Below are 27,750 nucleotides of genomic sequence, written 5' to 3' on the forward strand. Positions count from 1 at the left end.
AAAGATAAGAGAGTCATATTCTATATGTGAGAAGTAACAGAAGGAGAATTAAGATAGGAATAGGACCATTATCAGATGAGCAATGCAAACTCAAGATAAATTGGAGATTAACAAATTATTTGAATTTAGGATTTGAAGGAATGGTGTTGAAATTTTCAAATGATACCAGTTGACATATTAGCTAATAATATGGATGACTGTATCAAAATATAGGAAGGCATAAAGAGGCTTGCAATGCGGGCAGCGAAAGGCAAATGAAAATCAATATTGCCAAGCGTGAAGTGGGTCATTTTGATAGGAGGAGTAAGGGAGCCACTTATTTCTTGGACAGTAAGAAACAAAATGAGGTAAAGGAACAAAAAGATCTATGCATTCAGAAACATAAATTGTTAAAAGCATTGGTGCAAGTTAATAACACCATCAAAAATGTAAACTAAGTGTAGCTCTCAATGAGCACTTTGTCTCTGTCTTCACCCAGGAGAAGGATGATGCAGCCAATCTAGTTAAAGGGCAGTGCGAAATATTGGATACAATAAGCATAGTGAGAGGGGAAGTACTGGAGGGACTGACATCCTTGAAGTTGGATAAATCACCAGGGCCGGATGAATTGTATCCCAGGCCGTTAAAGGAAGCCAGGGAGGAAATAGTGGATACTCTGAGGTTCACTTTCCAATTGTCATTAGATGCAGCTGGAGGTCTGTGAACGTCATACCATTATTTTTAAAAGAGTGCGAGGGATAGACCTGTCATAACAGCTAGTCAGTCTGACTTCGGTGGTAGGCAAATTATTAAAATCAATTCTGAGACAGGATAAACTGTCACTTAGAAAGAAACAGATTAGTCAGCATGGTTTCATTAGGGGAAGGTTGTGCCTTACTAATTTAAGCAAATTTTATGAGGAAGTAACAAGGAAGATTGATGAGACTAGTGCAGTGGGTGTTGTCTACATGGATTTTAATAAGGTATCTGACAAGGTCCCACATGGCAGAATGGTCAGGAAAGTAAAAGTAAAGGGTACAGGAGAAGGTGGCGAGTTGGATCCAAAATTGGCTCAGCGACAGGAAACAAAGGGTAATGGATGATGGATGCTTTTGTGAGTGGAAAACAGTTTCCAGTGACATTCAGTGTTGGGTCACTTGCTGTTTGTTGTATATATTAATGATTTAGACTTAAATATGGGAGGCATGATTGAGAAATTTGCAGATGACACAAAAGTTGGCCCTGTAGTTTGATAGTGAGAAGGATAGCTGTTGTCTCCAAAATGATATCAATGGCTTGGTTGAGTGGGTGGAAAAGTGGCAGATGGAATTCAATCCAGAGAAGTGTGAGGTAATGCTTTTGGAGAGAGAAAACAAAGCTAGGGAATGCACAATAAATATTGGGAGGGGTGGAGGAAGTGGGAGACCTCGGTGTGCATGTCCACAGGTATCTGAAGATGGCAGGGGAGGTGGATAAGGTGGCAAAGAAAGCATATGGAATGCTTTCCTTTATTGGACGAGATATAGAATACAAAAGCAGGGATGTACTGATGGAACTGCAGAAAACGCTGGTTAGGCCACAGCTGGAATTGTGTACACAGTTCAGGTCGCCACAGGAAAACATAATGTCGGAAGGACGTAATAGCTCTGGAGAGGGTACAGAGATTTACAAGAATGTTGCCAGGGCTTGAAAATTGCAGCTATGAGGAAAGATTGGATAGGCTGTGGCTGTTTTCCTTGGAACTGAGGAGGCTGAGAGGTGACCTTTTTTGAGCTATACAAGATTATGAGGGGCCTAGATAGAGGAGACCGGGGTGCCCTGTTTCCCCTAGCAGAGAGGTCAGTTACCAGGGGGCACAGATTTAAGGTGATTGGTGAAAGGATTAGAGGGGACATGAGGAAAAGCTTCTTCACGCAGAGGGTGGCGGGTGTTTGGAATTCGTTGCCTGGTTTGGTGGTGGGGGCAGAAACCCTCAACTCACTGAAAAGGTACCTGGATCTGCACCTAAAGTGCTGTAACCTGCAAGGCCACAGGTCAGGTGCTGGAAGGTGGGATTAGAATGGGCAGCTAGTTGTTTTTTCTTTTTCGGCTGGCGCAGGCACAATGGGCTGAGTTGCCTCTTTCTATGCCGTAAGTTTTTTATGGTTCTATTGATCTAAAGTGGTTCATTTCTTAGAAAACAAAAGCAGGGAGGTCATGTCAAGTTTATACAGAACCTCGGTTAGACCACATTTCAAGTACTATGTACAGATCCGATCTTCATGTTACAAAACTGACATTGAAGAACTGGAGAAAGAGCAGAAAAGATACTAGCATACAAGGATATTGTCAGAATTGAGGGGATGCAACTATGATGAAAGGCTGTAGATGCTAAGAGGAGATCAGATAAAAGGTCGTAAAAATCACAAGTCTTTGATAAATCAGTTTCTCCATGTCTAACCTGTTTCTACATATGGGTGAGTCGGCAATAAAGGTCCAGAAATATAACAGCCCAAATAAAGAATTTAGAAAGAATTTAATTTGCTTGCAGAGTGGTGAGAATGTGGAATGGCTGCTGCTGCTGCGCGGAGTGGTTTAGGTAGAAAGCACTGATGCACTTAGGAGAGATTTGATGCATACATGAGGGCAAATGGAAAAATGGGATATGGGAGCAAGGTGGAAACAAGCTATTAGTGCGGGAAGAGATTGGTAGCTCACAGCGATGCATCAGGATTACATACTATTCCTTATTACAAAGTATTCCAAATGGGATCTTTAATGAATACAAGCACCAGCAGAAAATGAGCTGAGTCCAGAATTAAATACAATGACCTGAACTTCCATCTCAGCTGAGAGGAAACAGATTTTGCGTGTAACTGCTGCCCAGGTTTTTCACAGGCTTGTCAATAGAGACTTCCAGTCATCTAGTATCTGTTTCAATGTAGTGCCCTCTTCACGGTATCTGTGAAGAGGGCATGAAACAGCAAGGCTCTTTAATAATCAGATTGTAGACTCCGACTGAACAATGCAGAGTCTAACCAGGTATAAAAAAATCAGTAAACAGAAATGAGTTTAAAGCAAAAATAGGAAGCAAAATAATGATCAGGAAATACAGACAGAAAAACGAAAAAAAAATTTCCAATATCAAGTTTCTTCTGAGGGAATAAGACTCCTCAGTTTTAAAATTAACTTTTCAGGGTCCAAGTGGGTGCCCAGCTGTAATTATCATTTATTACTGTTAAAAATTCACTTTGGCAGATGGTTTTAGCGCAGAGCTATAAGGTTCATGCCATTAGTGATTACAGTGTCGGACTGCGACAGCTCTACTGTGGAGGAATAGGCTATCTCTGGCAGTAACTTCTGAATTTCTGCATTTAATTACACATGTGCAAACACCAGAAGTTTCTGTCAGATTTAATGATGAAGGCTGATCGCCTTGCCTTTAATACCACTACAAAATCCGGGCCATTATTTTCGTATTCAATTCAGATATATTTTGGAATGGAAAATCTGACCCGAATTACCTTTATCTAATAGATATGCATTCCCCTCCAAAAAAACTTAATGTAAACGTACATAAAATCTGATGATGAAACATTTTCAGGCTCTATCAAGCAATAAAGATCATGACACCGCTACTAATAAAAAAAAAGCAATCTCAACAAAAAGTGCAATAAAACTGACCCTACAATTTCGAAATGCACCATAACATATCTCAAGGTTGAAAGAAATTAAAAGGGTTCACTTTGTCCTTTTGCAGTGTGAATTATGTGCATCACTTGGCCTGATCTCATGACATGTTAGTCATAAAGTTGTGCATGCATTACATTTCATCAAATACAAAACTGTTGCATCATACAAAAGTCGGTGTGGATTTCCATTTATGCAATCCTTAATTAATGTCAATCATCAAAATTTGAAAAAATGTTGTTGTCAATGAAGAAATAATACAAGCAAATCACCTGCTGTATATTTTACACAAAGCATCATGTTGGAATACTGCAGCTACGCATCAATTTAGTCAGCTAGTTGTATGAGTCAGATGCTCATTGGGCATGGAGCTTTTACAGCATGCAAACATACAAATTAAGAGCAGTCGGCCACTCGGCCCCTCAAGCCTGCTGCGCTATTCAATAAGATTATGGTTGATCTGATTGTAACCTCCACTCCACATTCCTGCCTACCCTGAAACTTTCACCCTGCAGTTTTCATTATTTTGGAGATGTTGTTATATAGCACGTTGAAAAATATAACTTCATTTGAATGTTTCTAGGTTGTCATGATTGCATTTTGTCCTCACTATTTTTAAAACTGATATTTGATTAGGTAGCATCAATAGAAATCTGAGCACATGGTGTAAGCTCGCAATAGTGTTAACTAATTATGCAAAAAACATTAAGCACAAGGCTATTCACACGAATCGAAAAACCACAATTATATATATTTCATACTCTTTTGTGCAATTGCAAAGTTGAATTCACCTCCAACCTTTGCGATGCCATTATTTTTTAGATTTTACTGAAATATTTTTTGGATGTATAAGGCCAGTAATCATGAAACATGCCAAAATCTTTTACCTGTCAAATTCTGTAGATGCTGCCTTCCAAAAAGATGTTCCTTCTTGTTATGTAATGAGCTAAAGTACTGATTACATGTTTTGCAGTACAGGCCATTGTTATCTTCACCCTGTTTAACAAAAAGACCGAATTATTTACTCTTCAATCTATCATCAATTTACAAAGTTGTCTTCCTTTGATGGTCAGTTATTGTCAAAACAAAAGGAGAATTTCAATTCCAGAACAGAAATTTAACCAATGTATAAATTATTGATCCATTTTTGTCAATCATTAAAAGAGGTCACATTATGTATAAATGGTTGCCCTGGGCTTAGGGAATGTAAAACATTTACTCTCTGACTTGTACAATAAATTGACATATTTTGAAGTGGCTAAAATATTATTACATAGTTTTCTGCCATAACGTGGAAGCAAACTGTGCAAGTTAGGTTTTGTTTTAATGGTAATTGAGAATGTAATACATAATTACGTAATAATGATTTCCTCCCTACCATCATCCAGTTTGTACACAACTAAATAGAATCACATAGAATATATAGAACAGAAATCATTTTGCCCAATCAGTCCATGCTGATCTTTAAGGTCTAATCGAACCTCCTTCTGTCCTTTCTCATCTAACTATTAGCACAACCCTCTATTTCCTTTTCCCTCATATGCTTCTAGCTTCCCCTTAAATGCATCTATACTATTTGCTTCAACCACTCCTTGTGGTAGCAAGTTCCACATTCTCACCACTCTTTGGGTAAGGACATTTCTTCTGAATTCCCTATATGAGTTATTGGTGACTATTTTATATGGCCTCTAGTTCTGTTCTGCTCCACAAGTGGAAACACTCTGTGTCTAATCTATCACAATGTTTCATAATTTTGAAGACCTCTAGGAGGTCACTCTTCAAGCCTCTCTTTTCAAGGGAAAAGAGACCCAGCCAATTCATCCTTTCCTGATAAACGTAACAACACAGGGGTGGACTATGGTTTGTTCTAGTCAGCCAAATAGTTTCAACATCTACAGGGTCAAAACTAAATGTTTTGAGAAATAAAGCATTTGGGGAAACCCATATGTGAAGCAACAGGAGTACAATCCCCCCGCCCCTAAAGCTCTTGATCTGAGCCAGGTTTCTGAGAGATGTGACTAAGTGCAAGAGTTGTGTCACTTTTGTATGTCCCTAATGGACAGTCAGAATTTGTAAATTTGTGAAGACCAGGATGCAGCTCAATTACCTTTGTTCTTGGCTACATGAGGAACATGACCAGTCGAGACTGACACAAGAAAAGAGGATGCGGAAAAGGAATATTTAACCTTATCAAAAGTCAAAACTGGCAAGTTTGCGTATGAAATGACATTTTCAAACTCAGACGTAATCATAATCAGAATTAAAAGGGCCTTTTATGATATTTCCAGAAACCTTTCTTCCATCTTCTAAAGCATAAAAATTGCAGTTTGAGGTGTTTGCAAACTCATGTAAAATGTTTGTACACCTCTTAAGTATCAGAGGCCTCTCGCATTCATGAAGAATCTACCTTGGGATGCTATTAATCATGAGCCATTTTATATAACATTATTATAAAAGGGACAGTTTACTACTGAGGCTATGTATCAGCGTTGTCTCGGAATCAGAGATCGTCAATTTAAACCTTATTCTCGAGGCCTAATCACGTAATCCAGGCTGACACTTCAGTGCAATACCGATGGAGGGCTCCTCTTTCTGTTTAAGGTGCTATCTATCAGATGAGCTTTAAACTAGGGCCCAGTTTAAACATTCAGGTGGAATATCTGAAGAGAAGCAGGGAGTTCACCAATGTCCGAGTCAACATTGATCTCCTAACCATATCATGTGGTCATTTATTTAGTTGTTGCTTGTGGGACTTTACTGTGTATAAGTTGGCTTCCAAATTTCCTTCCAACAGTGATTATACGTTAAACGTACTCAATTGCTGTCAGGTCATCCTGAGTTATGAATAGTGCTACATAAAAGCAAGTTCTTTCTCTCTTTAACCAAATGAATAATTTTACAAATACCTTTCCACTGCCTTTTCCTTGTAAAAAGAAAACATGTTCACCCATTGTTACATATTAAGTTTAATGAAATGAAAACGCTACTTACGCCAATTTCTGACAGTGAAATTGCTTCACTTTCGAATTCAGCATCCAGAGACTCAACACCTGATTGGAACAAAATATTGCATATTAATTGTAACTTTAATCCTGAACAGTTGGATGCCTCACCAGCAGCAGGATACCCAGGGTGCATTATCTCCTCTTTGGCAAGTAAACACTGTAATCACTAATATTGATAAATTGAATGTTAGCTCAAGATCATATGCCTCCATATGCCTTGTTAGCTATGAAATAATTACTTCCTGCCAGTCTCATGAGATATCTTCAAATAGAAATTTCCCCCATAATCACAAATTCCAAAATATCTGATATAAATGTTATACATTTTATACATTTTAATAAGTTCTACAGAGCAAAAGATGGTGTAGCAATCTGTTAAGTGATAAAGTTACATAATTTCAATGTAGTAATAGCTGCACTCACATCACAAGTGCAAATGCTAAACAATCTGAAATTGTGATGTGTTTCCGAAATCTTAAACTAATAAGCGCATTCCAATTTCCAAACTTCCCTGGACAAACATCAGTTCCTCAATGGCATGAGGCATTTTTACCAAACAATTATATTGAGCAGCCTTAAAGATACAATGCTGCATTTTACTGGAATAATACATTACATGCTATAATATTCTATAAGACATTGTAAAACAGAGCATCTACCAACTTAGCATCAACAATCAGTCATATAACTGCTGGCATTGTATTATATCAGGTGCTGTACAGTTTTTCAATGTTTCAGCTGGTTAAAGCTGGAAATGTATGTGCAGTAAGAAAAGGTGCTTCGTTGCAACCTCCACGGCCAAACACCTTACACCAACTCTCACATGCAATTTCCGTGACCAATTTTACAACAAACACCAAATCGATGAGGCACTGAATGTTGTAATGATACCCTAGCAAGCAAGTCAAACTGCTTCACATGAAACGAATTACGTAGATGCACAGTGCCAATTGTCATGCAGACATTTGTGGCACTACAGCAAGATCCTAAAAACAGCGATAAGATGAACGGCTGCTTAATCTATTTAAAGAGAGAGGTGTTGGACGTGCTAAGAGTTATCACCAGGATACAAAGAACTCCCTGCGCCTCTTTAAAAGACAATCAAACATTGGAATAGGTTGACAACTTCTTAGTTTAACATTGCTGTTAATGCAGCATTCCCTCAATACTGCACTGGAGCTAGAATCCACAAACTTCTGACTTGAGAAGCAAGAATGCTAGCAACTGAGCCAACGCAGCTGCAAATACCAGAAGCTAGAGAACGAACCCATATCAGAAAGCTTTAAATCTGCTCCTCTTTGCATGGATTCGCAGATCAAAGCCAAGGACTGTGAAAGAACGTCTAGCATGACTAGACTATGCAGTTATGTCACCACCCAGGAGGGTTACCTAGGACACCTAGGATGAAGTTGCTGCAGTGTGCATCCCCTTCCCACAGTTAATCAAGCACAGTATTATAGTGGATTTCTCCAGAGCAAATCAGTACAATGCTGCAAATGGTAAAGATCCTTCTTCAATTTTATGGTAAGGTCTCCACCCAAAACCGTAACCTTTTATCTCTTCCGACACTAATATAGCTGTTGATGAACATTTAAAATCATTTCGCTTCAATTGAAGATTCTGAGCATTTACATTTTGCTTTTTATCTGCACTATGGATCCAAACAATTGGCAGAGTATTGTGTTTGTGAACAGAAATATTGATTTTTTTTCCTCTTCCCTTCATGGAACAGGGTTGATTTTTCCCTTTAAATGGGTTATAGTTACAACATTTAAAACAGAAACTTTGCAAGTTCAAAGCAACGTAATAAAAAGGCAAATGCTTTGGGCTCTTACCACATAGGTTTTTTACTTTGTTCATTGCTCTTCTTTTTAGGAAAGCTTGATAAGCCTCTGAATTTTGATACGCTTTCAGCTCCTCAATATATCGTCGCTTGTCTTTTTCTGCTTCATCAATATACTTCTATCCACAAAAAGGAAAGAAAGCTTAGTGGAAGTCAAATCTATTGCTGCTAAATAAATTTATCAACATTAACAGTGGCGGGGGGATGGGGGTAAAATACATGTTATATCATAACTGAAAGCAAGGGGACTCAGAGTAGGAAAGACAAAGTCAGTTGTGTGAAGTGGTTAGCAAATAGTGTCACAAGTATATCTGACAGACCTGAATCTGTCAGTATCAATATGCTACATACACTTTTTGCTTCAATCAGTTATGTGATTGATTTTTTTAAAAAATTGCTGTTAGAATGATGGCAAGTCTCTGTTATCAGAAATCTCTCTACAGGGCCAGAATACAACAGGAGATTGATCTACACTTTTCAATGCCAGTGCATCAAGAGTTAGGATTACCCTGGTACACTGATACCATTGTTAACTTAGTGTAGCCAATACCCTATTTCTACTCCAATCAAGCCTCTACAGTAGTTTGCCCATACACCCCCAAACAATAGACCCAGGTATTTGTTAACCCAACTGTAAGAAAACCTTAACGTATTACATTATGAGATGCTATGCAAAAGAACGAACAGGTCTTTACTTCGTTTACAATCGATGGCACTCGCACACATGGACTGAAAAGTCAAAGCCTGCTTTAATTGCTTGTGATTTCAAGGTTTTCTTTTTAAAGAAAGAATGTTTTGGGATTGCATCCTCCAATTCAACCCAGTTTACAATGGAAATCACAAATCAGAGGCCCTGATTATGAAGACCTTTTACAGCTGAGGTGAGAACTGAGGCCTAGGATTTTGGATCATGGATGGCCTTCCTTCCCCCACGTTAATTAGTGATAAATAGATCTTTGCCCACTTACAAACTGTATTTTGGAGAATAGCCAGGACATCTTTAGTAGTCATACTAGTTTGCATTTCAGTAGCCAATGGCTTTAATCAAAAGGTCACAGGCCTTGCTAGTTTCTCTGTTGCTCTCTCCACAGATGCTTCCAGATCTGCTGAGTATTTGCAGCATTTTCTGTTTTTATTACAAGCTTCCAGCACAAGCAGTGTTTTGTTTTAGCATTAGCCTGAAAACTATCTCACTGCATCCAAGGATCTCAGCAGACTCCAGGATGCCCAGAAGTTTTCACACAATCTGTTTTGTTTGACTGCCTTGATTAGCCCTGCTTGATTTATTAGATAAGCTCATAAAGCACAAGTTCAAACTCAGAGCCTAAATTTGGGCCAGGGTGTGTAAATCCATGCCTGAAGTCCAAGAGAGTGCTGGGTTTTCATATCGCTTGGAGATCTGGGGAATCATTTTCCAGGTGTATACCCAGCCCGTTCACCTTATCAGATTGCAGTTCTTGATAGAAGCAATAATTATTTCTTAGTCCTTTTAAATAGCAGCAACCATCAATTAATGGAAACAATCTATTGAGCAGCGCCATCTAGTGCATTGGTGTTCAACCTGCAGACTAAGGGCCACGTGCAGCCCCCCGAGTACAGTATTGGTAATCTGTCCCTTAAAGCCCTCAGTCCTGTTTACACTTAGATTACTTAGTTATTCCTGCTTGAATTGTGTGTGCCTAGATGTTTGGAAAGGGTTGTTTTTGATGCTGTTGTTTCCCAGTGGATAAATCCCAAATCTGAGCATCAAGATCTATTAGCATCAATGAATGGGAACACGAATGTAAGCTTCATATGTAACCCAAAGGCTCCATGGTAATCCTCAATGTGAACTTGGAAGGCAAAGTCCTGGACACACCCTCTTCTCCCTTCTCAGAATCATCTGATATTTTTTGTTTGGGAATGGGAGTGGTGGGTTGGGGGAGTGAGAATAGAATATTTAATCTGGGAAAAATAATTTTTGAACGTCTAAACTCAGACTTCAGAACTATTTAGATGGGAAAGCACAAGGCACTTCTCACCTGTTTGCCCTCCTGAGGGAGTTGGGACCACTGAGTGCCCAGCAACTTTGTAATCTCTGTAAAAGGGAGATCTGGGTGTTCAATTTTCAGCTTGGCTCTCTGTTCATTCAGGAATAACACATACCTGTCAGGCAGTTACAAGGGATTAAAGGAACAAATTCTTAAGAGCAGTGCTACCAGGCTTATTAAATTAAAAAATCATATCAGTGAGACTACAGAAAGAATAAATCTCATCATATTTTAACAAGGCATTTGGAAAGACAATGAAAACTGGTAGTGCATCAATAGACAATCCAAATCGGTTATAATAGAAATGATCCAACTTTTTTTACATTAAGCACTTCATAAAACATGCTCGTGCACTTACTGTACAAGTACTATTACAAAATATCTTACAAGCAGCCATAAATTTATATATACTACTGTAATCTTTATTAACACAAAGTCAGAAGTTTTCTTTGTGATATTCAAGATAAAAGACAAAGATTGAGGAAGCAACAGGTCTTTAAAATCTTATTGACAATTTATTCACTAAATGTATTAAATATACTTAAAATGTAGAAGTTAGGCTAACTATTAGTAAGGTAGCTTATTGTTCATAAATATAAACTGCACAAAAATGCACATTTTTGATGATTTTGTCAATATTACAGTTGATCAGTGATGACGCACACTAAAAGTTACAGGGACAGACTGATCCACGTCGCTCGTCAGCGCTCCATTTAAAAGGTTTTTTTTTAACTCAATTTAGCTTCAATCTTCATCTTAAGCTCTAACACCATCCTTTTCCCATACCTTTTGCAGCAAGTTGTTAAAATTGGTGTTTGTGTCTATACCTGCAAATTTAGTGGAGGTCTTTGGTATAGAGGGATGGTCAGCTGTTCAAAAAGCATTTATTTTATTTACTTTGATTTTTTTTTTTAATTGCAGGTTCTGATTTGTGTCCATAGACTTATTTTGACTGGGAATAGTAGTTACACATGGTGGAGAGGGTGTGGATTTGGATTACCAGCATTTATTCCTGGGGGATCATGCACACAAAGGCCAGGGTTTTCCAATTGTCGGGCTGGCTCGGTAGGAGCGGGCAGGGGGGGGTCGCGGAGCCGCCCACGATCGGCTCCACACCGCGATTTTACACGGCGAGCCAATTAAAGGCCCGCCCTGTGTGGATCGCGAGCGGCAGCTGCCTGTGCGGGGAGGGGTAGAAGAGAGAGCCGGGACCAACGCGCAGTTTGCGCACGCGTGCGAAAGAGCTCTTCAATCTCCCTTAGGCACGGAGCTGCCTCAGGGGGATTGAAGCGCTTTATGAAAACAATTAATAAAGAGCAGAAAAATTCGACGAAACGTCCTCTCGTCACATGAGATGGGGCATGTTTTTAAGTTCAAATTAAACTTTTTAATTTAATTTTTAACAGCTTCAGGAAACCTCATCCCGCTTGTGGATGAGTTTTCCCAAATAATGTAAAGGCCGCTAGGCCTTTTCGCCTGCCTGCCAAACGGAAGGTTGGCTGGTCAGCGTAAAATTCAGGTTAACTACCTGGTTAATGGCCTTAATAGGCCTATCAATTATCGGCAGGCACGCAGCAGACTCCAGCGGGCGCCCGCCGAACGATTTATCTCGTGACGACATCATTGCACAGGCATCGCGCGTCATTTTACATTCCGGCATGTCGGGCGTGCGCCCGCACAACGAAAGTAAAATTCTGCTCAAATTAGCACTAGTGTGAAGACAACTAGGTGGGTTCATGCCTTTATTTAATGTATTAAAAATGTTGGACGCCAATTTGAAATTCAGGAATACATTGCAGCAAACCTGATTGTATCTAATTGAAAACCGTACAATCAACAAGGATTCATCAATGACTTTGACACAAACGCTATTATTAAATTACAGGGGATGTGATTTTTATCAGGGTGATATAGGTGGCATGTCATACTGTATAATTTAGTGGCTGAATGGACAAACGTCAGTGCAAGTGGTTACATTGACTGAACTGTCAGCCACTGTCAAAGGTCCTTCTCTCAAACATAAATGTGTGTGGATAGCATCACCAGCAACTGACATTCAGCATGAAACCATTTTCTTACCCCGTGGTCGGAGCCCGTGGTGCAGTAAAATCTTTTGGAGGTTTTCTTTTCTTGCCTTTGGGCCAACCGCCTTTTCTTTTCTGAATTTAAAAGATGTCAGCATCAGGCTGGAGAGGTTTATGGATTTCTCAGCTGGCAAGAATATACTTCAACACGTGAAGCAATTACTAGACAAAATCATATTCTTGTTCTTTTTAAATAAAATTCAGAGTTCAAGCTAGCCTTATCATTGATTACTCCCCTTGTTATTTTATATAAAATATTAATATATAAAATATATATACACATATAAAACTACACAGTGAGCATCTCTTTTTAATTAATTCACAGGATGTGAATGGTGCTGGCAAACTGCCCTCGAATAGGTGGTGATGAGCTGCTGCTTGACAACTGATTGGCTTGCCATGGCATCTGGAGAAATTTAAATTCAATAAATCAATAAAGAAAATTCTGCAATTGCAAGCTAATCTCAGTAATGGCAACTATGAAACTATCATTGATTGTCGTAAAAACCATCTGGCTCACTAATTTCCTTTAAGGAGGGAAATCTGCTGTCCTTACCTGGTCTGGCCTACATGTGATTCCAGGCCCACAGCAATATCGTTGACTCTTAACTGCCCTCTGAAATGGCCTAGCAAGCCGCTCAGTTGTACCAAACTGCTACAGAAAGGCTCAAGAAGGCAATTCATCACCACCTTCTCAACGGCAATTAGGGACAGGCAACAAATGCTGGCCTTGCCAGTGATGCCCATCTCCCACGAAAGAATAAGAAAAACACATCATGTGACTCCAGATACGTAGCAAAGGTCAGAGAGGGTAAAGGGTGAGCACAGTGGATTTCCTTCCCTAAGGGACATTAGTGACAATGAGTTTCAGGTCAATCCAAAAGTTACATGGTCACCATTACTGGCACTAGTTTTTAAATCCCAGGTTTATTTAGTTAATTGAATTTAAGTTCCTCACATCTCAATGAGAATTGAACTCATGACTCTGGGTCATTAAAAACCATCACATTATTTGACTCCAGACCCACATGCTACCATTCCCATCAAGAGAGAATTCACTCAAATTGTGTACAGCACAGCCAAAAATCAAATAAAATCCAGGCTTGGTGCCAAATAATGATTATTCCCTGACTTACCTCATCTTCTTCGTGCATTTTTTCAACCATGATGGCACCTGGTTTGACTCAAACTTGTTTTGCTCAGAAGTAAAATTATGGGCAGATCCTTGCCCGGGACTAAAAAATATATCTTTCAGCACAACTTGGCCATACTTAACTACCATTAAAAAAACTCCTTTATCACAGAATATGTTGTTGTACAGCAGCCTTAAAAGGTACCAGCAACGCAAGGTACAAAGGCGAGTATTAAAGTTCAGATTGCGTAATTGGATAATTGACGGTTTCTAGTGAGTGACAACACTGTAATTCCATCAAGCATTTCTTACTATCGTCTTAAGCAAGGAGTGACACTGAAGCTGCTTATGAATGTCAACAGGCCTCAAGGTCAAACTGGTGCTAAAAATCTCACTACCAGAGATTCCTTACTGCGCTGCATGTTCTATTTTTAAAACTACGTTGCTTTATTTCATTAAATGGTGGAAATGCTGGCGATGTAGATGAAACAGTAACAATGTTATTGCACTGTTACTAGCACTACAATATAATTTGACACCAGAACCCGTGTTACAATCAAACTGCAATACTGACCAAATCTTTCTGTGGTGCACAGTTCTCCTAAATTTATCCAATGTTCTCACTGTATTGAGCAATTCCTTTTTTGCTGGTTAGCTTAATTCAGTGCGTAGGAGTGCAACGATGGGAAATTGATTTTGCTTTCCTTAATTGTTACCAAGTTATATCACAAAAACAGGTGTTTTCTGTACAGATGTCGTCTCACAACAGATCAGATGCAAAGATGAACTTCCCTGTGTCTAAAAATAGGGTTTGACATCAACCACAGATCTTTCTGCCTTTACACCAATTGATTTTTTTCATCAGCAAATTCACATTCTCAGGCTGGATTGAAAAGTATAGGGCGGTATTTTGGATCAAGCCTTTCCAAATGCATTTTAGTTTAAAACCTTTAAAATCATTAAAGAAATATCTATTTCGCTTACAAGAAAGAAAATAATTTAACACTCATTTGCAGTGAAGATAGCAGCAGGCAAGTAGCTATTTTACATCACTGTCAACAAGTTATGCTGATATGATAGTAAGAAACTGTACAGAGATAGCAACAACAACTAACAATTTTCACCTTAAAATGTAGAAAAACCATCTCAAAAGCAAAATACTGCAGGTGCTGGATATGTGAAATAAAAGCAAAGTGCTGGGAAAAACTCAGCAGGTCTGGCAGCATCTGTAGAGAGAGAAACAGAGTTAACGTTTTGAGTCCAATATGACTCTTCTTCGAAACTCAGCAGTCCAAAAAAGTGTCATATTGGACTCAAAATGTTAACTGTTTCTGTCTTCACAGATGTTGCCAGACCTGCTGAGTTTTTCCCAGCACTTCTTGCTTTTTAGGAAAACATCTTGTTGTGCCTCACTAAGGCATAATCAGAAAACGTGCGATTTTTTTTCTGTCAAATGATCTGAGCTTCAGGTGAAAGTTGGGTGGGGGTGGAAATTAATTTCATCAGCAAGAGAAATTCGGTGAATAGGTCAGCACAACCATAAAAGGATTTACGCACATGCTGACTTTTCACTAAACTTAAAATCGACAGGAGGAATTTTACTACCAAGGGGAACCAAACAGAGATAGATTTTCATCCATGCCGGTCAAAAGATTTTTAACCAGAATGCATTATTCCGCCCTAAAATATAAACTGATTACTTCAAATATCATGGTGTTGGAATACTTGCCTTAGTTTTTTTCCTCTGAAAACACATACCCTACAGAAATATGTCAGTGTGAACACTATTTATCAACTTGATGTTGAATATTTTGAGAAAACAGTGCAATTATGTTTACAAAGATCCGTAAGTCAGTCAGTCATAAGAAATAAATTAGTCTGTGGTTCTGGTACTGTTTGTGCTCAATGTCACAGACTGACTGCCATTGATCTTTGACGTTGTTGCAGTGACATTTTTAGTAAGTCCTATAACAGTCGTAAGGCATCTTCCTGGCAGTTGCTACATCTGTAGCAAATAGCTGATTATTGTATTGTTTTCTTTCTTGCAAGTGATATCCATTTTCTTTTCATTGTATTTATGGGAATGTGTAGGAAGATTTACTTGGCAGCATCAATGTTCAGGTGCTGCTGGGAACTGACCAATGTTAATGAGCGTAAATGTCAGCTGTGGATTAATGATAGCACTGTGCGCCTGAGCCAAACGTTAGAGATTCAAGTCTCACTACACAGTGACTCGAGCACAAAAATTAGGTTGACACTTCAGTGTGGCACAGATAGTGTGCTGCACTGTTGGAGGTGCTATCTTTCAGGTGAGATGTAAAAAGGAAGTCAAGGCTGCCCTCTCAGCTGAACCTAAAAGATTCCATATTATTATTTTGAGAAAGAGCAGCGGCGGTGGGGGGTCTCTCCCTGTGTCCTGCCCAACATTTAGCCTTCAACCAAGTAATTTCCACAACGGGGATAGCTAGTTTCTCAGTTCAAGTTGAGGCTACAAAAAATTTATAAAGTAGCAAACTAAAGTACAAAATGCTTCTCCAGTGAATCCAAGAGTGAATAAAGAGAAGAAAATAGAACAAGTCATTCCACCTAACTCCTACAACCAACCAGCCTCCTCCTCACCAGGTTTAATCAGATGACTCAAATTTTTCTTGTAATCTGCACATGACCCAGCATGTGGAAAACATACTGCATCAAATGTTCACTCACTCATAGGTTTATTTTTAATATAAGTAACTCCCTTTATAAAAACATTACTTTGATAGAAGAAAAATACAACTAGAGATGCAAATTAGAAGGGAAGAGGTGGCTGTGATTCTCCCCCAGCCCCACCTTGAATTCTGATGCACTGCCTGCCAGTGTTGAGAGTTTGATATTTAGTTTATTTGAAAATTGAACCTACCATAAAGGGAATTTTAATTTATTATAATTCAAGGAAGTTTGATAATTCTTGCCAATAAGCAAAAATCAAAATTGCCAAATTTTAGCCACACAAAATATCAAAAGCAGGAACCATAGTGATTCATTCATTTGATTTACCAAGGAAATGATACAATCTGTAAATAGATGCAACACAATCAGAGGTTTAAATTTAGCAAAATCTAAACGCTGTTACCACAGCTATTTTCAATTTAATTACACATTATGAAGTTAGCAAAACAATCGATAACATTTCTCTTTCACTCTTCCAATCGAATTCACTTTCACCCCGGCTATAATTTTATAGTAACAAACACAAAATTACCGGCACTTATTCACTCACTTCTGCCAATGCATACAAACATCACATTGACAGACTGGAAGTTATAATTACAAGAGGTCATTGTTCTAGATTGCCAAGCCCATGTCAATTAAACTTGCTACTCAAATTTTACTTCAGGTTGAACTATTCTATAATGTCCATTTGATCATTTGTTAATCATCTACAAAAAAAATCCACAGCAGACTTGCAGTTCCAAAGCAAGTACATTACACTTTAAATTAATTGAGTCAATGTAAACAATACTTATTATAAAATAATAAATATTATATGAATAAAATATATATATTGCAAATACAACTAGAGATACTAATTAGGGGGGGGGGGGAAAGAGAGGTTGCTGTGAAAATAATTGTGTTAAGTATTTAGATTTTGCTAAATTTAAACCTCCGATTGTGTTGCATCTATTTACAGATGGTATTGTTACCTTGGTAAACCAAATGTATGAATCACTGTGGTTCCTGCTTTTGATATTTTGTGTGGCTAAGTTTAGCAATTTAATTTTTGCTTATCGGCAAGAATTACCAAACTTCCTTGAATTATAATAAAGTAAAATTCTCTTCCAAACTCATGACCACTACCATCTAGAAGGGCAAGGGCAGCAGATGGATGGGAACAACACCACCTGGAAGTTCCCCTCCAAGTCACTCACCATCCTGGCTTGGAAGCAGTTCCTTCACTGCTGCTGGGTCAAAATCCTGGAACTCCCTTCCCAACAGCACTGTGGATGTACCTATACCACATGGACTGCAGCGGTTCAAGGCGGCAGCTCACCACCACCTTCTCAAGGGCAATTAAGGATGGGCAATAAATGCTGGCCCAGCCAGTGAAGCCCAGGTCCCATGAATGAATAAAAAAAAAATCCTTGAAAAATGCAAATATGATCTAACCCCAATTCTCCAGCATATTGATTCTCATTCACTCCTACCACATAGAGCTTTAGATTAAAGCCAAATTCTCAATGTTTCCAGTGATTGGTGAATTAGTCAATCCACTACCAGATTTCATCGAAGCTGCAGGGCTTATTTCGTAAACAACTGCTGCATTAGTTTCAGCTCAATCACACGAAGCACTGATTAAATGGAACATGGCACAAAGTAGGAACATTTGCGATTTCCCTCTGCTGCCCCTCGCCCACCCTCACCCCCAATTTAGTTGTTAAAAACTTTGGCCAAAGGTTGCTATTTTTACCAGTTTTACCTGTTTCGGGATATAACCATAAGTGGAAAAATTGACACACCCTAAAATGCAAACTAATGCATTGTCAAAAGAAGCTCATCCTACAATCAGTGTTTATTCCCAAAATTAAAAATAATTATTTGCTTTCTTTGCTAACCATACAGCAGTCAAGCTATTAAAAAATCCAAATAACCTTCCTTATTTAAAGCATTCAAGCAAACTTGCCGCCATAGTTTACAGGTTAACTTGCTATTGGGAAATAGTCTCATTCAAAAGAGGTTAAATTTCGATAGTTTATTCATAAAACACAACGTTCTTTGTAGTAGTCTTAACTTGTGTTGGACAGAAAAGGCAATTTGCAGCACTGCATTGTTGCAGTAGGCCCCATTCCTACTTCATCCATTCAAACAAGTCTTACGCCTCAAATAGAATTACCAGTTCTTCAAAAGAAGAAATGCATCCCTATTATTTAAACATACCTTAAATTAAGTTTATCTGTTTGCGAACATCTGACTTCTTTAGTGCAATTTAAACACAATCATTCACTTTAATGTCTTCTCATGTCTGCACTGGATATGAACAAGCTATGGGGAGCCAAATGAACAAAGACACAGCACCAATAAAAAGCCATGATGTCATCATGGGGAGGATTGGTACTCTCACCAGGACCATATTAACTCAAGTTACTACTTTAACTTAAAATAGAAGTTGACAAGAAACAAATTTTTCATTTTTAAAAAAAATACTGGGCATGTAAAATAATACAAATCAATTATTTTACTTTGGGAACTCTGTAACATCCACTAATTTCACCAATCGCACATAAATACCTTTGGTTCATCATTCTCCACTTCCTTTGTACCACTGCTGCCTTCTCCTTGTCCCTCCAGAATAACACTTTGCAGACGTTGTGACCCTGTATCCAAAGGGTGAATCTGAAGCAGCGGATTGCCAGTTGAAATAGCACTCACACTATCTCGCTGCAGCAAAGGCTGTGGAGACACTGAAACATATTTTTAAAACATACACATTGTGAAATACCTACTTTAAAAAGCTTACATTTGCACACACCTCCTGTAACACTTTATTGTCGCTTTCATTTTTGACATTACACTTTATTGGTTGACTCAAAGTGGAACAGTAACAAATCAGAATAAGTAGGGAAATTGAAAATCAAAAGCAGTGAAGCTAGCTAACAAACTGGCAAAAGAGAAACCAATGAGGACTTTACCAAAACAGCTAATGTAGAATGGCCAATCACGATACCAAAAAAAAATTAAGGGAAAAAGTGAACCCAACTAAACCATATTTCATGAAAAAAATAACCTCCACCCATCTTGGAAATTTTAGTTGTTCAAATTTGCAATGTACTTGAAAAGCCTCAGCCTTCTCCACGAGCCTGGGCTTGAACTTGGCATTTTTGCTCCCAGCTGTGACTGCGTTAGCTGGAAGTAAATGCTACAGCTTGAGCAATTGCCTGTTTATTTCTCTTCAGCTTAGAACAGTAGCAACTTCATTGTTTTTCCAAAATTATTTGAAGAAAAATTAACACAAATTTCAAAAGTATCACTCAAGTAAAGTTTATATTGAGTGTTCAACACAGAAATCGTTTAGGGGAAAAGGATGAGTGACAGTATAATCGCCTAGAGGTGACAAATGCATGGATGAGGGTTTTAGCAGATGAGTTGACGCACGGACGGAGAGAGGCAATGTTACAGAGGCCAAATAGGCAATCTTGATGATGTCACAGGTATGTGGTTGGAAGCTTAGCCTGGGGTCAAATACGACTCCAAGGTTGCAAACAGTTTGCACCAACCTCAGACTGTTTGCAGGAAACGGGACGGAATCAATGGCTATTCTTATACTTTTGACATCTACTGAATCTTAAAAAAAAAATGGAATCAATATTTTCTTTAAAGATAATAGCCCGTGTTTCATATCTGTCTTTTTCAGGGTTCAAAATACATGAGAACGGGGGCAGGCGGGTGAATTCACCCCTTTAACACCATCAGTAGCCCGTGAAAAAGTAAAGATGAAGGCAACAAATTCAAGCAAGGTCCTCGTGCAATAATTCCGGTCTGGGCTGAACAACTGGAGGCACAGGGAGCGGAAGAGAAGTGAGCAAGTGTGGGAGACAGAATCAATGAGGAGCTGCTCCTCCATTCACGGATTCTGTCTCTCCCATGCTGCTGCTCCTCTAGAGACAGGAGCTGTGGTTGGAGCAGCAGCAAGAACAGGGGGTAGGGAACCCTGCACTGAAGGAGTTGGAGCAACTATCTTAGACGACCACCCGTTCGACTCAAACTTTCCGCAATTTCCGGGACCACGGCGACCAGTTTGAGTCAAACTTTCGACATTCTCTGGGACTGGGATGAGGCCTAAGAGGAAAATAAAAGAAAAAGGATGGAGGTTGCCAGAAGCTTAGAAAGATGGCCAGGAACAGGCCCAGAAAAACCCCCTAAACCGAGAATAAGAGCAGCAGCCAGAGGAGAGGTCAGTCATTTTAGTTTCATGTGGTGGCGGATGGGGAGGCAATGGGAAATAAGAGAACCATGCAGATTCATTTGGTCTTTTACTGGCCCACCTAAAGAGCTTATGCCTGTCTGCTTTCTGTTTCATTGTATCAAATAGTTGGGAGTCCGAGATGAAACTGATCTTAGTTTATGCTTGTTATTTGGGAATTTCGGTGATGAACAGAGATTTTTCAGATGGCAGGGCAGGCAACCTTAACTCATGGGTGGTGACGCCTTGCCTCCTGTAACGTGACGAACAAAATCGAGCAATGTCATGTTCTGTTGTTAGTATGGGCTTCATCCTGTATGTTGAAGTGCTGAGGTCACTTTGGTGATTTCATACAAATGTATTACTCCACAGTCTTGAAAGTAATAGAAGGTAAACAAAGGGCAAACATGATTTTGAAAAAGAGACATGGAAGTTGAGGAACAAGAGCTGGAATGAGAGACAGAAAAATGTCAACAAACCATGTATTTTTTAATTTTACAAACAGTTTGCACAATTATTGTGAACAACTTGAATTTTTCATGAGGAGTAAAAAAAATTTATATATAGATTCTATGGATAAGTATTTTGGTTATAATGGAAACTTCCATTTCAATCAAAACTGCTGTTAACTAGTTCCCATATGTTTTCTCTGTTCTGGTTTTGAACCATTATTGCACAAGCCATGTGTTGCCAAATAAAAGTATTAATTTGCAAAGTCAGTTTTTAAATCCAGTGTTGACACATCGTTAGCGTGCTATTTGATCTGATTAACTCTTGGCTTGAGATTGGATGCTATATGCTATAGTTTTTAGTTTGGTATTTCTGCTATATTGTCTAAGGAAGGAAACCCTGAAAAAAATTCAGCCCTCGGTGAAGGGGAGGGGAGGGGGGGGGCGTTATTTTGATTCCTGGTTTCTTGTCTTTCCTCTAATGTTATAAGTTGAAGTTGTCTTTTGTGGGTTCAACAATTCAAATGCTAAAACCTGTGCAATACACATTTTAAAACTAAGACAATGTAGCACGCTGAAGTACCAGTAAATAGAACAATGGCTTATACCAATTGTTTCCCCATATGCCAAGTTCCCAATTTCACTAACCAACTACTTCCACCATTGTAGCAAACTTCATATGTTTTATAGACATTTGTTATGTTTGTTATTCCTCTGAACTTTTTTCTCATGCTCCTTCTGAGCTACAAAGTGCCACCCTGCACATTTTCCTTCCATGATATATTCAATTCACAATGTGCCAATCTAAATCATTCGCTCCTTGGACATCAACACTGTCAAACTTCTTCTGTCTGTTAGATTTTCCTTTGTCTTATGTAATGGTGCAGTGGAATCTTTTACATCTGCTTGAAAGGGAAGACTTATTGAAAGATCACATCTCTGACAGTGCAGTATTTGTCAGCATTAGAGTGAAATGTTAGTCTGAATTATCTGTTCAAGTTTCTGGAGTGTGGCTGAAATCCATGACTTTCTGATTCAGAGCTGGGAATGCGTCCACTGTGCTCAGGCCAACGTCTGTTCTTTCACTTTTAATTTTTCCAACCAGTGTGGTTCCTGCTTCATGACGTTTAGTCAATTCCTTAATGTGTAACAAACTGCAGACTGGACATTGCCAACTAGTTATCAAGCGAACAGAAACATTTACTGTTAACCCATTTCCCCATCCCGAAATGGAATAAAAAAACACTGATTTAAAGTATATCTCCAGCAACTGTACACAAGGACATTACCTGCAGCCTGCAGTTCCAAATTCGCATCCGAATTCAGCTGGCCAACATAAGACAATGTACCTCCATTAGCATCTGTAGTCACACACACTATTCTGAAATTAATAAAAATTGCAGTCAAAACAAGCCCCAGGTAAGGAAAGCAAATTTTAAATCACACTAATTATTTTGCTATGCAAACCAAAAAGCAAATCTTTTAGTCAGCAGTCCTCATGTGCTAACACTACTTTCTTAACATCAAAAACGACAACAAGATTGGGCTTGTCTTAGCTGAGACATAAAACAGAGCAATTAAAGCAAAGAAAATAACTTTGCTTTAGTGTTTAAACAGAAATCGATTTACTCTGGTTAATAACCAAGTCCACACCCTCCCTCCCCACCCCAATTACATTTTCTTAGCTTACTTTTATATCTGATGCTTGCTAAAATTACTCAAATCTGAGTAATATTGAGATTCATTTTTATGGGCACTTCTGAAGAAAATTTTCCATTTCCTGGTTGCCTTAAACCAAAGGTCAGTGTTGTAATTTTTGGATCCTGGACTCAATGCTGGCAAACATATCAGGGGGATTAGTTTCATTGGAGCTTTATGGAAGCCACTCCTCAGGAATACAGAAGAGAACCAATTAATACACGAAATCAGAGTCAAGACCTTTAAGCTTACTTCAGTGTAAAACTCAAGTTGGCAGACATGGAAAAATGTTCTCGATCAATTCTTTAAAAAATGTTTATGCAAGGTTTCTTTTAAACTTTTTGATGTCCTTTCTTTGAAGAGGTTAAAAACCACTGGCCACATTTTAGCTCCATTACATTGCAGCACTAGGATCGCTCAAGCACTGAAATAAAAACAACCAAAGAAAATGATACAGCTAAGTGATTAAGATAACAGCAGCTACAAGAACTTGTCAATGCTGAAAGAAATCATCAACTTGGATATCTTGATCATGCCTTTCTTCCGTATTTTTAAGAGAAACCCTCAGAAGCAGTTTAATTTTTCTAGAACACAAAAGCTCTGTTTGTGAGCATGAAGTAATATCAGTTTTTATTTTGCATTATTTTATTTTATAAATATCTAAATAAATTACTCATCAATGCTCAGTCTGGATTCCACTGGGTCCATTTGGTTCCAGGCCTTACCACAGCCTTGGCCTAAACATTGACAAAAGAACTGAATTCCAGAGTTGAGGAGAGAGCTATTACCCTTGACATCAAGGCAGTATTAATCCATGTGTGGCATCAAGGAGCCCTAGCAAAACTGAAGTCAGTGAGAATCAGGGGGAAGATTCCGTAGCACAAAGGAAGATGTCTGTGGTTGTTGAAGGCTAATCATTTCTGACCAAGAGTTCCCCAGGGTAGTGTCCAGGCTCAACCATCTTCAGCTATTTCAATGACCCTCCCTCCATCATAAGGTCAGAAGTTGGGACATTCTTTGATGATTGCACAGTGCTTAGTTCACACTCTCAACTCCTCAGATGCTGAAGCATTCCATGTCCAAATGAGCAAGACCTGGACAACATTTTGGCTCAGTTGATAAGTGGCAAGTAACACACACACCACACAAGTGCCAGGCAATGACCATCTTCAACAAGAGAGGATCTATCTGCCTCTCCTTGACTTTCAATGACATTACCATTGTTGAATCCCACACTATCAACATCCTGGGGGTTACGTTTGACCAGAAACTGAACTGGATCTGCTACAGAAATACTGTGACTACAAGTACAGGTCAGAGGCTGGGAATTCTGAGATGAGTAACTCATCTTCTGACTCCCCAAAGACTGTCCACCATCTACAAGGCACAAATCAGGAGCGTGAAGGAATGCTCTCCACTTCCTGCATGAATGAAGTTCCAACAGCACTCAAGAAGCTCGACACCATGCAAGAGAAAGCAGTCTGCTTGATCAGCACCCCATCCACCACCTTAAACATTCACTCCCTTCACTGCCAGCGCTCAGTGGCAACAGTTTATACCATCTACAAGAAGCACTACAGCACCCTGCCAAAGACCTTCGACAGCACTTTCCAAACCTGTGACCTTAACCACCTAGAAGAACAAGAGCAGCAGACACATGGGAATACCGGCAACTGCAAGTTTTCCTCCAAGTCACACACCTTCCTGACTTGGAAATATATTGCCACTCCTTCACTGTCTCTGGGTCAAAATCCTGGAACTCTCTCCTAACAGCACTGTGGGTGTACCTACATCACATGGACTCTAGCAGTTCAAGGCGGCGGTTCACCACCATCTTCTCAAGGGCAATTAAGGATGGGTAACAAATGCTGACTTTGCCAGCAATGCTCACATCCCAAGATCAAATATAAAAAATTTGTTTCACTTTCAGAACCAGAATATTTGAGGTATGAAGCTGTCACTTCGCTCTGGGCTGACTGACACCAATTTGTCAGATACAAATCAACTGCGCATTTAAAGATATATTTCAAAAAGCAAAATACCGCAGAAGCTGGAAATTTGAAACAGAAACAGAAAATGCTGAAGACACTTAACAGGCCAGGCAAGAGGAAGGGTGAACATTTCAAGGCAATGACCTTTCATCATAACTGGGAGGTATCAAAGATTAACAGGAGAAACAGAGAATAGGAAAAAAAAGAGTTCAAGGAGAAAAAGAGTAATTCAAACTATTTGTATGCAACTTGTCTTCATTCTCAAGCCTCAGGCTTTCCTATACCAAAAATACACACTTATGATGCTATTGACAGTATAAAAAGCCCAAGTTTGGGTGGTGAAATGAGGTGGGATGGATAGAATCCGGGCATCCAATAATCTTTTGGAGAGAAGTTAGTGAAAAGGACTGTTGGCTCTCCATTATCCGATGAAACATTAATTAAAAAAAAAATCAAAACCGCAGCTCAACTGTGGCAGCCAATTTATCCTGGTAAGGCAGACAGCTTGGAGTTGCGTTGTGTTTTTGTATTCTATTGATGTATTTTCTGTTAGTGATGGTACCTTCTTGGTTTGAAGCCTTGTGTGATTGTATACCGTCTACGAAGTCAACACAATTTCCAAACTGTATCTCTCATCCTTGGCCAATGTGCCTCCCTTGATGGGGAAAAAAATGCAAAGTTTTAGAATTCATCAATAAATTCTAAAACTTATTTTTCTCTATCAAAAAAGTTGCACTGGAGAGATTTTGCTGCACATATATATGTATAAGTATCAGAACCATCTTTTATTAGAAAATATGCAGAATTAGACTAAGCATAAACCTCTGCTGTATGCAAATGTATTTGGTGAAAATGTTTATCAGCAAAAATATGTAAGAGATATATGTATGTCTTTAGGTGCAGACAAATAACATTTGCGATTGTAGGTTAAATGACTGTTTTGCTTAGAAAAAATAGCAGAATTCTCATTATGTCGAGAACAGATAGCAGCACAGGTGAACTGCACAAGGCAAAGAACAATTATTTTAATGAGGAAAACCTACTAACTTTAATTTTAAAAAAATCAACTCTAGTTTAAAATATATGTAAAAATCAAAAAATGAAGGAGCTGTGTTAAACGATGAATTTAGAAGACCTGTGAAATTCATAATTCAGCTACCATCGATAAATAACACCAACTAATTCACACAATTCCTGACTTCAGTTCCCCCACAATAAACAGAGAGAGTAAAGTGAAAACATGCAGCTCTAAAGATTGTATATTTTCAGTCATACTGAAACAATCTAAATAAACACATTATTAGCTCCTGACAGTTACTACAAAATTGTACTATAAAAATGCATCCAAAATCAGGTGCAAGTTAAACACAGCAGCCTTATCTCAAAGCATAAGTTAAACACCAAATGTGATGGTTTGATTTATCCACCAATTTCTGCAGTTAATATTATTCCCCTCAAACTTGAACAGAAGAGATGCATTAGTCCTGAAAATATTCCATGAATTTGATGTTAATGCATCCTAAAGAAAATACTGTATTAGATGCTGCAGTGTCAGCAAGTAGTACTTCGGACATTTACCAATGCCATAACAAAATTCCTAACAATGATATATTTGTACTGTCAAACGATCTTAATCGAGAGAATTCGCCAACCAACCAGTGACAAAGCTTCTTGCACACACTATAAACAAAAATATATTATATGTAGGCATGAAAATCTGAACAAGTTTTGAAAAGAAAAACAACAAACTACAACTTAATGTATCGAGTGATTCAGCTGTGAAAAGCGGGAGGAAAGTTCAATGGTGAATTACCGTTGCTTGAACTCTGGAGGCGTTACTGTGTTGTGATACATTTCAAACAGTGAGTTATTTTACATAATACAGAAGCAATTATTTTGTTAACAGGAATCTGTCATAATGCAGCATCAAATGCAGGATTTTGTTACTTGGGTAAATGATTATAACACAAAATTTCACGTACAGTGGTATTGCATGTGGTCAAAGTCAAGGATTTGCAGTTTCCATGTGAAAAAAAAGGACGCATTGAATCCAGAAAACACCAGTAGAAATTCCTTAAGCCAAAGTACTCTTCAAAAAAATACACAGGATTTGCCTCACTTTGGAATATACAGCAAAGAAACAGGCCATGCCTGCGGTAATGCTCCACTCCATTTCCTCCTTGTCCACCCTCATTTAACTTTTCAGCATAACCCACTATTACCTTTTCCTTTGTATGCTTAACTAGCTTCCCCTTAGGCACATCTATCAGTATATTATTCACCTCAGCCACTGCCTATTGCAGCAAACTCCACATTCTCAGCACTCTCCAGGTAAAGACATTTCTTCTGAATTCCCTATTTGATTTTATAGTGACCAACTTACATTGATGACATCTAATTTTGCTCTTTCCCACAAGTGGTAACGCTATGACAACGCCATCAAAATCTTTCATAATTTTAAAGATCTCTATTTGGTCACTTCTCTCCTAGAGACCCAGATAGCTCGTCCTTTCCTAATGGTTGGAACCTCTCAGTTCTGGCATCACCCTTGTAAATTTTTTTCAGCATTCTCTCCATATCCTCTTATAATATGGCAACCAGTACTTAAAACAATACTTCAAGTGTGATCTAGCCAAGGTTTGCTCTGGACTTAGCATCACCTCTCTATTCAATTCTATCCCTCTAGAAATAAGCCTTAGTGCTTAGTTGGCTTTTGTTACAGCCTTACTAATCTGCATCGCAACTTTTAGTGATTGCATATTTGCACCCTCAGGTTCCTTTACGCCTCTCCATTTAGATTCTTATTTTCTAATATGCTACCTCCTTGTTTCTGTTGCCAAGGTATAATACCTTACACTTATCCACAACGAACGTGCAAATTATACGCCTATTCTGAACATTTATTAAGGTTGTTTCAGCCCTCCTCAGTTTTG

General features: G+C 38.7%; 1 protein-coding gene across 3 annotated transcripts in view; it reads right to left on the bottom strand.

Moving 5' to 3' along the window:
* LOC144678518 (uncharacterized) overlaps positions 1-27,750 on the bottom strand; it is a 49,778-nt gene that overhangs the window by 17,646 nt on the left and 4,382 nt on the right. The window contains exons 2-10 of one of the 3 annotated variants that reach the window (XM_078538360.1): positions 25,380-25,472; positions 23,079-23,250; positions 22,418-22,509; positions 19,008-19,180; positions 12,606-12,685; positions 10,518-10,641; positions 8,489-8,615; positions 6,640-6,698; positions 4,536-4,644 (exon numbers count right to left, since the gene is read on the bottom strand). In XM_078538360.1, coding sequence (XP_078394486.1) covers positions 4,536-4,644; positions 6,640-6,698; positions 8,489-8,615; positions 10,518-10,641; positions 12,606-12,685; positions 19,008-19,180; positions 22,418-22,509; positions 23,079-23,107 — 793 coding nt within the window. In that variant the 5' untranslated portion in view covers positions 23,108-23,250; positions 25,380-25,472. The remainder of the gene's footprint in view (positions 1-4,535; positions 4,645-6,639; positions 6,699-8,488; positions 8,616-10,517; positions 10,642-12,605; positions 12,686-19,007; positions 19,181-22,417; positions 22,510-23,078; positions 23,251-25,379; positions 25,473-27,750) is intronic. The other 2 variants (XM_078538375.1, XM_078538303.1) reach the window with 2 other exon arrangements.

This window comes from Cetorhinus maximus, chromosome 1, assembly GCF_964194155.1.
Source record: "Cetorhinus maximus chromosome 1, sCetMax3.hap1.1, whole genome shotgun sequence".
Lineage (NCBI taxonomy): Eukaryota > Metazoa > Chordata > Chondrichthyes > Lamniformes > Cetorhinidae > Cetorhinus > Cetorhinus maximus.